This window comes from Apodemus sylvaticus, chromosome 3 (genome assembly GCF_947179515.1).
Source record: "Apodemus sylvaticus chromosome 3, mApoSyl1.1, whole genome shotgun sequence".
NCBI lineage: Eukaryota > Metazoa > Chordata > Mammalia > Rodentia > Muridae > Apodemus > Apodemus sylvaticus.
In genome coordinates, this window is record NC_067474.1 from 158611474 (window position 1) to 158626206 (window position 14733).

The 14733-nt window shown below is 45.2% G+C and overlaps 1 protein-coding gene across 1 annotated transcript; it reads right to left on the reverse strand.

Annotated features, from left to right (window-relative positions):
• Window positions 1–11330: 11330 nt before the first annotated feature.
• On the reverse strand, window positions 11331–14645 carry LOC127680429 (PRAME family member 12-like). Its single transcript, XM_052175884.1, has 3 exons — window positions 14353–14645; window positions 13271–13840; window positions 11331–11862 (listed from the first exon to the last, which is right to left on the reverse strand). The coding sequence occupies exons 1-3, from the start codon at window positions 14643–14645 to the stop codon at window positions 11331–11333; spliced, it is 1395 nt and encodes a 464-aa protein (XP_052031844.1).
• Between the last annotated feature and the right edge of the window lie 88 nt (window positions 14646–14733).

Genomic DNA, 14733 nt, shown 5'->3' on the forward strand with positions numbered 1-14733 from the left:
GGCCAACCTGGTCTACAGAGTGAGTTCCAGGACAGCCAGGGCTACACAGAGAAACACTGTCTCAAAAAACAAAACAAAAAAAAAAAAAAATGAAATATTATCTCAGCTAATCCAAGAACAGAATTTGACAAGATTAACCTACACACTCATGATTTTCTTTTCATTACCCCGCTCACCCACCAAGCCAAAGGAAGAATGTCCTGTGGCCCAGTCCACCTTCAAACTTGATACCTGGACAAGACAACTTCAGATTCCTGATTCATGCCCTGACCTCCACTTTCACCTCCTCAATCCTAATGCTGCAACCCTTTAAGACAGTTCCACTGTAGTGGAGATGTTCAAATATGAAACTATTTTGTTGTTACTTTCTATAACTGTAGTTTTGCTACTGTTCTGAATTATAGTGTAAATAACTGATGTACAGTACATCTGACATGCAATCACAAAGGAGTTGTGCCCTCCACAGGTTAAGAAACAATGCCCTACATGCTAGGATTAGATGCTAAGAGATGCTGGGTTTTTTTATTTAGTACTGAAGATTGATCCAGGTGTCAGGCATGCTGGGCACATACTCTCTGACCAGGAAATGTGTGTCACGTCTCAGGTAACCCAGACTGTCCTAGAAGTCACTAAGTAACTGGGGGTGACTTTGAACTCCTTATCCTCTTGCCTGTACCTTACAAGTGTTAGGTCTATAGCAGTGTGCCACTACATCTGGCTTTTAGCACCATTTCCATCATATATAATAAAGGTAATTAGCTTAATATTTGGGTTTTTTGTTTGTTTGTTTGTTTGGTTGGTTGGTTAGGGTTTTTTGGTTTTTTTTGTTTTTTTGTTTTTTTTGTTTTTTTGTTTTTGTTTTGTTTTTGTTTTTTTTTTTTGGTTTTTTTGGTTTTTTGAAACAGGGTTTCTCTGTGTATCCCTGGCTGTCCTGGACCTCACTCTGTAGACCAAGCTGGCCTCGAACTCAGAAATCTGCCTGCCTCTGCCTCCCAAGTGCTGGAATTAAAGGCATGGGCCACCACTGCCTGGTTTAGCCTTAATGTTACTCTTAAAATTCTCTTGAGAAATCCTGAGACTCTCAGTTCAAGGTCAAAAGGATTAGAAGGATTTAACCTTGGGAAAGTTGGTCAAACACATCAAAAGGTTTCAATCACTTAATACAAACAAGTAGACCAGATCAGGGTGAAACAAAAGCCTTTCCATTTACCAGAGGGATAATTAGAAGAGTTTAAAAGCTAAGACAGAAAGTTACATAATAAAGGAAATAAAAAACTATCTGTGCATGTTCCTATACCCAGGACTAGGGAGTGTGGAACAGGCAGGAGGAACCATTAAAACTCCAGGCCCAGCACTCTGTCTCAGTAAACGACGTTCAACCTCTCAGCGGCCTTCAAGTTCTGGTCCCAATAGTTTTTTAAAAAAAAAAAAAAAGGTAGCGGGGCAGTGGTGGCGTGGCGCACGCCTGTGATCCCAGCACTTGGGAGGCAGAGGCAGGCGGATTTCTGAGTTTGAGGCCAGCCTGGTCTACAGAGTGAGTTCCAGGACAGCCAGGGATACACAGAGAAACCCTGTCTCAAAAAACCAAAAAAAAAAAAAAAAAAAAAAAGGTTTATTTTGCTTTTATATGTGCGCGCGCGCGCGTGTGTGTGTGTGTGTGTGTGTGTGTGTGTGTGTGTGTATGTGTGTGTGTGTGTGTGTGGTGTGTGTGTGTGGTGTGTGTGTGTGTGTGTGTGTGTGTGTGGTGTGTGTGTGTGTGTGTGTGGTGTGTGTGTGTGTGTGTGTGTGTGTGGTGTGTGTGTGGTGTGTGTGTGGTGTGTGTGTGTGTGTGGTGTATGTGTGTGTGTGTGTGTGGTGTGTGGTGTGTGTGTGTGGTGTGTGTGTGTGGTGTGTGTGTGGTGTGTGGTGTGTGTGTGTGTGTGTGTGTGTGTGGTGTGTGTGTGTTCACGCATGAACTCGTGCACACATAAGGTACCTATAGAGGCCATAAGAGGTCATTGGATTATCTGGAACTACTGTTACCAGAGTCATTACCTAATGTGAATGACAAGACCCAACCTCTGGCTCTTCAGAGAGCAGCAAGCTCTCTTAACCACTGAGCCCTCCATCTCTCCAGCCCTGGTCCCTTCCTATCTTAAGTCTCCTTTAGCAGAGTCTGAGGGAAAGACCATCCAGAGACTGCCCCACCCAGGGATGCATCCTATATACAGTTACAAAACCCAGGCACTATTGTGGATGCCCACAAGTGCTGGTTGACTGGAAGCAGTTATAGCTATCACCTGGGAGGCTCTCCTAGCACATGACAAATACAGAGGGGGGCATTTTCAACCAGACACATTGGCAGCAGAGGATGGTATTGTTAGACACCAAAGGGAGGAGAGGCCCTTGATCCTGGAAAGGCTTGATGTGGTCGTGTAGATGAATACCAGGACAGGGAAGCAGGGATGGGTTGATTGGGGAAGGGGAGATGGCTTATGGGATTTTCAGAGGAGGGGAGGAACCAGGAAAGGGAACAACATTTGAAATGTAAATAAAGAATATAACCAAATTTTTTAAAAAAAAGGGACTTCCAGAAGGCTATTGTACTTTAAAATGACCTATGGTATAATTTATCCCCAAATCTAAACATGTTTGTGAAAATAGACCATCATCAAATAGCTAGCTAGAGTATCCTGCAGGAAATTTGACCTGAGCTTTATTAATGTCTTGAGAACACAAGATGAAATGCCACGAGTCTTGGGAAGGCCAGGGGAGTGGGGCCAGTGCTAGGTTTGACAGTGGGCCTGAATGGTTAGGCTGTTTACTTTACTTGGCGTGTGGCCGATGTTTGTCATTATCCCCTGGGGTTTTCTTGGGCCCAGCAGGTTCTGGTAACAATCCTGACTGTCTGTGACCTGTTTATGCTCAAAAAAGAAACCTGAAACTCAGAGACCCATGTCTCTTGTGTATGTTGATGATGATCTAAGGAGGGCCTCAACCTCACAGAGATCTGCCAGCCTCTGCCTCCTCAGTGCTGGGACCACCACACCCTGCTGGTGTTAGCAGATTTTAATTAGAAAAACCACAGCCACCACTGAGAGATTTACACCTCAGAAGAGGTTCAAAAAACAATGAGTGAATAAACAACAATGTTCCTACCGGTGTGGTGGTTCACAGCTTTAAGCCCGGTACCCAGGAGGCTAAAGCAGCAACCTCTATGAGTTCAAGGTCAGACAGAACCTTGTTACACTACAGGGTTGTATCACAATCTCTTGTTTAAGGATCCTTTCCAATATTTGTTTTTGGTGTTTGATATGGGATCTGATACAGCCCAGGCTGGACTACGACTCACTATGTAGGGACGACCAGCTTTGAATGCTTTTATTCATTTATTTAGGGTTTTTTTTTTTCTTGAGAGAGAGAGAGAGAGAGAGAGAGAGGGTTTCTCTTTGTAACTTTAGCTGTCCTGGAACTCAGTATGTAGACCAGGCTGTACTCAAATGTACAGGGGTCCTCCTTCCTCCACCTCATGAGTGCTAGGATTAAAGGTATGTGCTACCACACCGCCACACCTGGTCCTCTTTATTTGTTTTTTAATAACATTTGTTTATTCTATGTGCCTGTGTGTGTAAGTATAGGTGTGTGTGTGTGTGTGTGTGTGTGTGTGTGTGTGCCCGTACCACAGCTCCTGTAAGTGAATCATAGAGTCACTAGTATGTTGAATTTGTTATTATCCTATTTCCAATAGCCTTAGCATTAAGGACCTCTAAGAGCATAGATAAAAGACCTTAAATGAAAGCAACAGAATCAGATATCAGAGGCCATCCTCCTCTTCGGTAGCTCCCTCCCAGTGTTAAGCATTCTGTCGAGGAAACGGGCATTTTCTAAACCCAGTTTCCTAAATCATTCTCCAAATGTGTGTGAGAGCTGGGCCTGATTCTAAATTCCTCTCATTCGTCTTGTGAAGAAAATGATTACATTTACTTGTTCATTTATTGATTTATACCTATCTATTTATTTATTGGGGCAGGGCTGTGGGAGCACACCATGCCTGCCTTAACATCCAGATGGGACTCACAGGGGCTGGTTCCTCCCTTCAGCATGTGGGTTCTAGGACTGAACTCAGGCTTGAGAGCAAGACTTTTCCCCACTGAGCCACCTCTCGCCTTCCTCCAGATTCCTCCTCTTCAAGCACATCCCGCCATCCTGTGCCAACACAGCCAGCTCATTTGTCTTAAGACATACGAGACCATACTTCTTGTTTCTCGGGTAGCCCCAAACTTAATATGGGACTATGTCATGTTCAGTTTAACAGAAGTAAAAACATAAGTTTGAATAGTACAAAACAAATGGTGTGACGGTACAGGCCTTTAATCCCAGCACCTGAGTGAGAGGCAGGGCCAAGTAGATCTTTGTGAGCTCGAGACCAGCCCGGTTCTACAAACTGATCCTGTTCATCCACATCCAAAACAAAACAAAATCTAAGTCACATGGAGTCTCGTTTTATCATCTTGGGGATGTGTCTACTGAATGACATGGTCTGCACCCAGGGGAAGGCTTTCTGGTACACAGTGCATATTTTATACCAGCTGGCATGGCATATATGATATGACTTGACTTGAGAAAAGTGGCTTGGATACAGCTGGATGATAATGAACAGACTCTGTATTTCAAAGCCCCGGATTGGATCCTTGGCCCCAAAGAAGTAAAGAAATCTTTGATCCATGCTGTAGGTCACAAACAGCAGCATATTTGCTGGTAGGTCATTAAGCTGGTTAAAAATCTGACCCTCCCCTCCCCCCCCCCCCCCCCCCCGCCCGTTTAGTCTACCTAGAAGACAGTCATAGGAGAGCCAACAAGGACAGGAGAGACAGGGAGTTATCCAAGTCACAGGTCTTCAGGATAAATCCATTTAGGTATTTGTTTGCTTCACCCCCAGCTGGCCTGAACTATGAAGATTAAGATGGCCCGAAACTCATCATCTAGATCTATACATCTGTCTTCCGAGAGGTGGGATTGAAAGCCTGAGCCACAACACCTGACCAGTTTTTTTCTGTCAGTACCGGCGTAGACCTAGAGACCATTAAGACCAGTTGGAGCACATTTGTCCAACATAAGACAGTCAACTTGGTTTTATTACATATTTAATTTGTATGTTAGGCAAGAAGACAATTTGTGGGAGCTGATCTCCACCATACTGGTTTTAGAAATCCAGCTAAGGTCCTACTGAGGGGCAGGAAGCACCTTTATCAAGAGCTGTCTTGCTGTCTGAGGCAACTCACTTCAGGTAAATTAGGTTTCAGAATACTGTTTATCCAATTTTTCTGATAATTTTGAATAGGACAAGGGCAAAGTTAGTACTATTGTTTTTTTCCAAATCTCTTATCTCTTTTTAGATATGCATCTGCTCCAGGTCTGGCTTCTCAGCCCTAGAGAGGAGGCAGAGGCAGGCAGATCTCTGGGGGTTTTGTTTTGTTTTTGTTTTTGTTTTGTTTTGTTTTTGTTTTTTTTTTGTGGTCCCTACCAAACAGGTCCCAGGGAGACCATCAGGTCATTAGGTTTGGGAATGCTCTCATTCCTTTACCCACTGAGCCATCCTACTGGGTCCTTAAATGCTTTCTGGTTACTGATGCAGGCACAAGGCTTTCTGCTTAGGACAGTCCAGGTCATCGTAAAAAGAGGCTAGCTACCACCTGAGTAGATTGCCTTGCTAGCCCTTTGCCTGAGTTATTCCTTTAAATGAGCACAGTCTTCAGGGGCTCAAAGGTCCAGCAGGTGTTCTACATACAGACCTAAAATGCTAAATATCTCTGCATTTAGGAGTCTGAGAAGCTAGAAACTACTGTTTTTGCTTGCTCTCTCTCTCTTCCCCCTTCCCCCCTCTCTGTCTGTCTGTCTGTCTGTCTGTCTGTCTCTGTCTCTGTCTCTGTCTCTCTGTCTCACTCTCTCTTCCCTCCCCCTTTTTTGGGAGGGAAGTGGGCACAGGACAAGGTCTCCACAAACAGCACTGGCTGTTCTGGAACTGGTTACGTAGACCAGGCTGAATTGCAGCTCACAGAGATCCACCTGTCCCCACTTCCCTAGGGCGGGGCCACCACGCCTGAGTGCCCAAGCTCAGGTGATAGGCATGTGCCACCATAATCCCTGTTGATTCGGTTTCAGTTTTTGAGAGTCTCACTTTGCTTTGTTTTGTTTTGTTTTGTTTTTTTGGTTTTTTTTTTGTTTTGTTTTGTTTTGTTTTAGTTTCTTTGCTAGGCTTGCTATGTAGGCCGGCTGACCTTGCACTCACTGGGATTAAGGGCTTGCACCGCCATCACCAGGCTCTTCACTGATTTTTAAAATTGGAGTCTGGTCTCAAATTCTCGGTGTCATGGGGGCTGCTCCTTGCTGCTTCCACCTCCTGCATATTGAGATTACAGGCGTGCACATAAGCATTTTCTCAACTGACCTACATCTCTAGTCCTCCTTTATTCCCCCCCTTTCCCCTTCTCTTTCTTCCTCTCTCCTCCCTACTACTCCCTCCTCCTCCTCCTTCTTCTTTCTTCTTCTTCTTCTTCTTCTTCTTCTTCTTCTTCTTCTTCTTCTTCTTCTTCTTCTTCTTCTTCTTCCTCTTCTTCTTCTATTTATTTATTTTTTGTTTGTTTTTTTTGGATTTGGTTTTTTCGAGACAGGGTTTCTCTGTATAGTTCTGGCTGTATAGCCAGAGTGAGTCCTTGAACTCATTCTGTAGACCAGGCTGGCTTTGAACTCAGAAATCTGCCTGCCTCTGCCTCCCAGAGTGCTGGGATTACAGGCGTGCGCCACCACTGCCCGGCTACCCCCTTCTTCTTATCCTCTTGCCTTTCTTTTGTAGTATTTTGGATACAGACTTTTTTTTTTTACTAATTATTATTATTATTTGCTATTTTATATGTGGCTGTTTTGCCCAATGCATGTATGTGTACCATATACATGTTTAGTGCCTGTAAAGGTCCGAAGAGAATATCATATGCCCTGGAACTGGAGTTATGGCTGTCTGAGACTACATTGTGGGTGTTGGGAATCATACTTGTGTCCTTTGCAAGGGTGGTAACCAGTACTGTTATCTACTGAGGCATTTCTCCAGTTCGAGTCAGTTTAATTACACAACTCAGGCTAACTGGGAACATATGCTTCCCTGTGCCTGCCTCTTGAATGTACATGTACTATGTGTGTGTATGTGTGTAAGTGTGTGTGTGTGTGTGTGTGTGATATCAGGTATGCTCTCCTGCCCTCCCATTGGTTCTAAGAATCAAACGCTGTTTCCCAGGCTTGTACACAGGGAGTGCAAGCCTTTAGCCACTGTACCACATCAGTGGTCAGTGGTCCCACTGAAGATTTTGTTTGGTTGTGGCTGTCTAATACAGTCCAGGCTTGACTGCACTAAGAACTCCCTTGAACTAACCCCTCCTCTCTATCTCTAAATACTTTCATTTGTTTGTTTGAGAGTCTCACTTGGGCCAAGGCTGACCTAGAACTCTTTAGCCTCTGGTTTCAGTTTCTAGAGCCTTTTGGGATTACAGCTGTGAGCACCACACCCAGATTGCTTTCTAAGATGGGAACAATGCTTGTACATTGGTATATAAAATCTATTTTTGTTTTGTTTTTTAATGTCCCACTTGTTTTAAATGAAGAATATGCATTGAATTAAGAGAACTAAACTTTATAATTTTAGGTGGGCATACACACCCATTATTTAAAAATCAGTAAACCTTTATAATTTTAAAAGGAAACATTGGGAGGGGGCACGGACATCCCTTTAACCCAGTGTTCAGGAGGCAGAGGCAAGGGTATCCTGGTCTACAGGCCAGCCAGGGATACAAAATGAGATCTTGTCTCAAAACAATTTTTTTTATTCAATTTAGTTTTTATTTACATTTCAAATGACTTCCCCTTTTCAGGCTCCCCCACTCCCCAAAAGTCACATAAGCCCCCTTCCATCCCCCTGTTTTCCCATCCACCTGTTCCCACTTAAAAGAGAAGTTTTTAATGTAAACCAAAGCACATCTATTCACCGAACAGCATTTACTTAATAATGTGTGTGTGTGTGTGTGTGTGAGAGAGAGAGAGAGAGAGAGAGAGAGGGAGGGAGGGAGGGAGAGAGAGAGAGAAACTATAGTTCTCCTGGAACTCATCTATAGACCAGACTGGCCTGGAACTCAAAGAGATCAGCCTGGCTCTGCTTTCTGAGTGCTGAAATTAAAGGCACAGGTTTCCATGTCCTATAAAATGATAGTTTTGTTTTGTTTAAATACCATTTACTTCTAATGTTAACTTTAGCGTTTTGGTTTGTCCTACCAGCAGATGGCACTCAAACCTCACCGCTTGTCAAGTTTTCTTAAGATCACTAAATAGCACTAAATGTGTGCTCTGCTTTGGAGCTGAACTTAGATTTAATGGTGGTACATTGGCTCCTAGAAGGGCCACAACATCGAGGTGTAGATTGATATCTTCAGTTGATGCTGAGACTGGGGTTCATACTTCAGATCCTCAGACCTCTGCTGAGGGACTCAGTAGTAATCTTTTATTTAGAGCCACATTTGCCCACAGGCACCTTGTTATTGTTCATCCTTGGAACACAAGAGCATCCAAAAACTAGATGGGGATGAGTGGAAGAGCTGGAGAGATGTCTCTGTAATTAAGAGTACTTGCTACTCTTTCAGGGGACCTAGATTTAGTTAGCAGAACCCACAAGGCAGATCTTGTTACTCTGGTTTCCGGGAGATTCTGATGCCCTCTTCTGGCTACTGCAGGCACTGCATAAACATGGTGCACATTCATTCTGGCAAAACTCTCAGACAAGTTAAAGAGAAGAGACAAATCTTAAAAGAAAAGAGAAACCTGCTCTGTGGCTAGAGATGCAGCTTAATTGTGTGTGTGATTCCATAGGTTCAGTCCCCAGCATCACACAATCCTAATGTGGTGGCACATGCCTGCAATTCCAGCACTTGAGAGGTAGAGATTAAAAGATGTCAGAAGATCAAGACCGTCTTCGGCTACAGGAATTCAAGGCCAGTCTGGGCTATTTGACATCTTATTAGCAGTAATAGAAAGAAATAGTTTGATTTTCCTTATAGGAAGTGGGAGAACTCATCGCGTAGAAAGATTTTTCTTTGATGTGATCGAGGCCCAAAAGGATACAATAATTTCAATATGCTAGAACTTTAAATAAAGTGTTCCATGCTGGTATGATTTTAGTATTAGACTCAAAGGGAACAGAGTTCTTTATACCAACCACAACTAGTTTAGGCGAAGGGTTGCAACCCAGTAGTTTTGTAGACATGGCTTGAGGAAGTCTAGAGCTCTAGCTAGCTAGGAGCCTCCTTCTCTGTAAGGGAAGGATTGGTGTGTGCCCTATGGAAGTTACCTATATTCACATGGATTGATTTATGTCAGACTCTCCTAAACTTGAGACAGGATGTACGAATAGAGCACTGTGCCTATGAGGATTCCTCATACCCACCCTGTTTCAAAGAAGCAATATGCAGGAGGGTTGTGTGTAGGAGGGTTGTGTGCCTGATCAGAGCTGCAGTCACCAAAGAATTAGGATCAACTCCTGCCACAAATCCATGCAACCAATGAACCTTCCCCTAAGTGGGAAACTTGCGGTTTGCTTCGCTTTAACTGCATCCCTTCATCCCCTTGCATACACTCATATTGCCCAAGCACAGACATCCCAAGATGCAGCACTCTTGTCATTTCCAAACAAACTGTATTCTGGAGAGTAGATCTTCATTGCACATCCGAGGCGCATCACCTTGTGTGTAAGAACTCAAAGAGTGGCCACAGAGGTCCAGGAGAGATGTCAAGAATGGGAAAGAGTCGGGCAGTGTGTGCGCGCGCGCCTTTAATCCCAGTACTTGGGAGGCAGAGGCAGGCAGATTTCTGAGACCAGCCTGGTCTACAAAGTTCCAGGACAGCCATGGCTACACAGAGAAACCTTGTCTTGAAAAACAAACAAACAAAAAGAATGGGAAAGAATTGTTGAAAGCATACCATTCCAAGCCAGATGTGCTGGATCACTCTTATAATCAAACACACGTGATAGTAGTGAGGGACAAGGCAGGAGGTTTATCAGGAGTTTGGAATGGACTACATATATTAAGACTTCTAGTGGGGCTGGAGAGATGTTTAAGAGCACTGACAGCTCTTCCGAAGGTCCTGAGTTCAAATCCCAGCAACCACATGGTGGCTCACAACCATCCACAATGAAATCCGACACCCGTTTCTGGAGCGTCTGAAGACAGCTACAGTGTACTCACGTATAATAAATACATACATACATACTACATACATATATACCTACATGGTGGTGCAGCTTTTAATCCCAGCTCTTGGGAGGCAGAAGCAGGAGGATCTTTGGGAGTTTGAGGTCAGCCTGATCCAGACATCGAGTTCCATGGAAGCCTGGTCTATGTAGAGACTTCATCCCCAAAAAACAAACAGAAAAACAAACAACAAAAAGGCTTGTCACACGTTTATTCAAACACTGAAAATTCCCCTACATCCAACACAGACACAGCAGTGCAAACATCCCCAGTAGTATAAAGTCACCCACCTACAGTGCAATAGGGCCAGTCACTTAAATCAAGAAGTCTGAGTCATCTGTAGAGCAAAGGCCAGGCGATAAATCTCTGCTTGGTAGTCAGTTGTAGCATAGGTACCTTAGGACTAACACATTACTGTGTGTCGGCTTTACTGGTTTTCAGGTGTGGTGTATGATTGGTGGCTACTTGAGAGTTTAAGCCTATCGCTTCCCACGTTGTTTGTGGTGGTCCTCAGCACCTGGCAGCACCATCTTGAAGCTCTCTGCAATGCTCTCAGTGAAGTTGTTTAGAATCTACACTGACACTGCCCTCTGAGCAGAACTGTGGCCTTCTTGGATTGATGGGGCTGCTGGTGGGCAAATTCTCTAGAGCTCAGAGCTGGAGATTACAGTGGTGGCTGCCAGTGGCTACTTGGGCCTGCCAAGCTGTAACATGGTGCATTCCATTGACCCTATAGCCTGTAGTAGGAAAGAACACACTGGCAACTTCTTTCCCTCCATCCATGAAGTAAACACCCTCCAGGGTTTCTTCATCTAGAAATGTCACCTCTTATTGCTGAATACACATGACCCAAAGGACATCAACTCTTCAGGTCAACATTTCTGAGGTTGCCTTTGCTGCTCAACCTATTCCCCATCCCCACCCCCACCCTGAGATCCCAAGTTATATGTTTTTCTACAGGATTCATCTATACCAGAAGATTCTGTTCCCAAGAGCTAGAAGGAATCACTTGCCATATAAGTATCTAGATAGGGAAACAGCCCTGCCTGAAGCTTGGGCTCTGACTCATATGGCCTGGTTGCCTCCAGGAAAACAGGGCGCAACACTGAACCAGACCGTTCTGGTGTGTTCTAGATTCATCATTGTCTTGCTCAGCTCCTCTCGAAGCTGATCAAGCCTCTTATGGTAGGAAGCACCCTGGGCACCATAAATCTCCGGAGGGGTAGAATACATCTCCAAGCTTAAGCAGCTCAGCCCGGAGGTGTGGTACAGCAGGCGCTCCAGAATAGGCACTGAGATGGGATTCCGTAAGTAATTGAACATGATGAGCTGAACACATTGGCTCAGGGCAGGCAGGAAGACATTGAGCTGGGAGTCCATAATCATACAGTTCTCCAAGTCCAGGGTCTTCAGGGTGGCTGCAACTCTCTCCAGCAGGACTCGAAGGGGCTCAGGACTCATGTCGGTCAGAGTGACACCACTCAGGTTCAGGTGTTTGAGCTGTCGGATGCTTGGACACTGGGACAGGGACTTCAAGTCTGATTCTAACATCTGGGTATCGGTGATACAGAGGATCTCCAAGGGGGCCTCCAGGCACCTAGGGAGACACCAAGGAGTTAGGGGTTACAAGTAGTAATGGTTAGGTTAGGGAGTCCTGGGGTAGAGTGGATCATTTTCTCTAAGGTCATTCTGGCCACCTGATAAGCATCAATTCGTAATATTGCTGCCTCCTAGAGTCTGCTCACTCAGTTGCTGGTAGAGCCTCTCAAAGGACAGTTATGGAAGGCTTGCGTCTGCACGCACAATACAGCCTCAATAATAGTTTCAGGATTTGGTATGTTTTACATGGGATGGATCCCAAGTCAGGTTTTTCTTTCAGCCTCTTCTCCATTTTTTTTTTTGTCCCCATATTTCCTTTAGACAGGAACAATTCTGTGTTAACAATTTTGAGATGGGTGGGTGGCCTCATCCCTCGACTGGAGGCCATGTCTATCTACTGGAAGTGGTTTCTTCCAGTTCCATCTCCACACTGTCGGACACGATGGCTGATGTCATCCCCATTGAGTCCTGGGGCCTCTCACATCCCAGGTCTCTGGAACTTTCTGCCCCCTAATCCCTACTGCTGCATATTTCAATTTATTCTCCTGGCCCTTTGGGCATCTCTCTTGTCTCTCCTCATACTTGATCCTGCCCCTCCTTTCCCCTCCTGTCTCCCCTCTCTTACACAATTTCCTCCCTCCTTCCCTCCCATGATTATTTTGTTCCTTCTTCTAAGTGGGATTGAAGCATCTACCCTTGGGTCTTTCTTCTGTCTTCCTATGGTCTGTGAGCTATATCATGAGTATTCTGAACTTTTTGGCTAATATACACAATGAAATACTTATAGCCAGTCATTGGATTGAGGTCAGAGATCAATATGGAAGAGTTAGAAGGACTGAAGGAGCTGAAGGGGACTGCAACCCCACAGGAAGAACAAGAGTGGCAACTAACCCAGACCCCTCAGAGCTCCCATAGACTAAGCCAAAAACCAAAGAACACGCCTACATGGCTGGCTCATGGCTCGTGGCCCCAGACACATGTATAGCAGAGGACTGCCTTGGATAGCATCAGTGGAAGAGGATAAGCTTGATCATGTGGAAACTTGATGCCCGAGGGAAGAGGGATGCTGGTGGGGGTGAGGTTCAGGCAGGTGGCTATGTGAAGAAGCACCCTCTCAGAGGTGGTGGTGGGGTATGGGGAGGGGAGGACCCGGAAGGGAGCCAACTTTTAGAATGTACATAAATAAAGTAATTCAATTTAAAAAAAAAGCATCTGCTCACTGAAGTTAGCCATTCTAACTTGAGGCATGACACTATCACTATAGGACTAGCTCAGCCCACAGCCCCGCATATCCTTTCCCCACTTGCAATATAGACAACCCTAGCTCAGGTGACATCATTAAACTGCTCCAACCAGAAAAAGGTTTTGCTGTGGTCATCGGGGAAATGCTCACCATCCTCCCTCACCTGAACAGCTGATCCATTTGACCTTGGAGGAAGTCGATGGAGTCCAGGGAGAGGTCCTGGAGGCAGTGCAGGTTGGAAAACTGAGAGGTGAACTGGCTGACCAACTGCTTCTCCTCCTCAGGGTCAATAGAGGTAGGCACATGAATGTGAGAGAGAATGAACGAGAAAAGATTTCTCATTCTGCCCAGGTAAGGAGCAAAGGTGGCCAGAGTGGACAGCTTCCAGTTGCAGCACACCTCTACCTCCTCCATGTAGTCCAAGTCCAGCATGTCCAGAACATTCAAGATGCTCTGGATGGCCACCGTGTTGATCTTCAGCTTCTTACAGCCGAGTTGCAGCCGAGCTTTTCTCTGGCTCGCCCACAGGAAGACATAGGCGAGGGTTGCATCCAAGGGTCTTCGTTTGAGGCACAGGTCTACAAACACTTTAAACGAGTTTGGCTTGGCTACTATCTTTGGACACCTCTTTTGTGTTCTTCTCTTGTACTTGACTCCTGTCGTATCTCCAGCCCATACAGTCCAAAAGTCCCTGTGCAAAGCTCGTAGATCCAGAACTCGCAGTTTGTACGTCCTGTGGGAGAATGTAGAAGTCTTAGACTTAAGACGGGAATTCATCCTTCCCCATTACGCTTTGTTTCCAAATTTTGAGATAGGGTTTCACTCTTACTACAAAGGCCAGACTGGCATCACAATGCAGGTCCACTGCTTCAAAAAGTTAGAGGCCTGGAATTACAGGCTAGCACTCCCAATCCAGCTCTGCAAGGACTCCTTACTCCCAACATCACTTTCCTCCTTCTATGCTCATAATATTTATGCTTATGTTCTTCATCCCTTCCTCTTGAATCCAGTCTGGTCCCACTACTATGGGAAATGGCAGGGGCAGGCACCTTCAGCCATAGCTATGTCTGTCCTAAATAGCCCTAAACACTCAAATTCTTTCCCTAGATGCCCAGCAATGGCCCAATGGCCTGTGAAAACCTCATCACTGAGGCCAACATAAGCCAATAACCTTCCTTCCCTTCTCTATTGTCTCTCTACCCTAGACTCTCAGGCCTCCCTTCAGAGTACTTAGGTCTCCCTTACCTGGGGTGAATATTCTGGTCAAGCAGCGAATCAATCCCATCCAGTATGGTTTGTAAGACATCCAGGTACGGAGCCTTCATCTTCATCAGACCACCCAGTGGGAGACAGGGAAAAGGCCAGACCTGTACCATCTTCTTCAGAATGTTAAATCGTTTGTTGGTGAAGGCATCTTTGAAGAGTGGCGGGAAGAGCTCCACGGGCAGGTCCTGCAGAGCAGAGATGGCCAGGGCCTCGTCCCTCAGCAGACTTTGCATTGCTAGCTGCAGGAGTGTGGGCGTAGCCTGTAAGCTCATCCTTGAAGATCTGTAGGGAGAAAGACGGTCCTGAGAAAATGTCCAAGAAAAAATACCTTCTGGGCGTCAAGGATTGTCAAGGATTAGG

Coding starts and splice junctions, on each gene's coding strand:
- LOC127680429 (XM_052175884.1), bottom strand. CDS start 14,645: ATGAGCTTACAGGCTACGCCCACACTCCTGCAGCTAGCAATGCAAAGT. Junction 13,841..14,352: donor GACCAGAATATTCACCCCAG/GTAAGGGAGACC, acceptor ATTCTCCCACAG/GACGTACAAACTGCGAGTTC. Junction 11,863..13,270: donor CAAATGGATCAGCTGTTCAG/GTGAGGGAGGAT, acceptor GTGTCTCCCTAG/GTGCCTGGAGGCCCCCTTGG.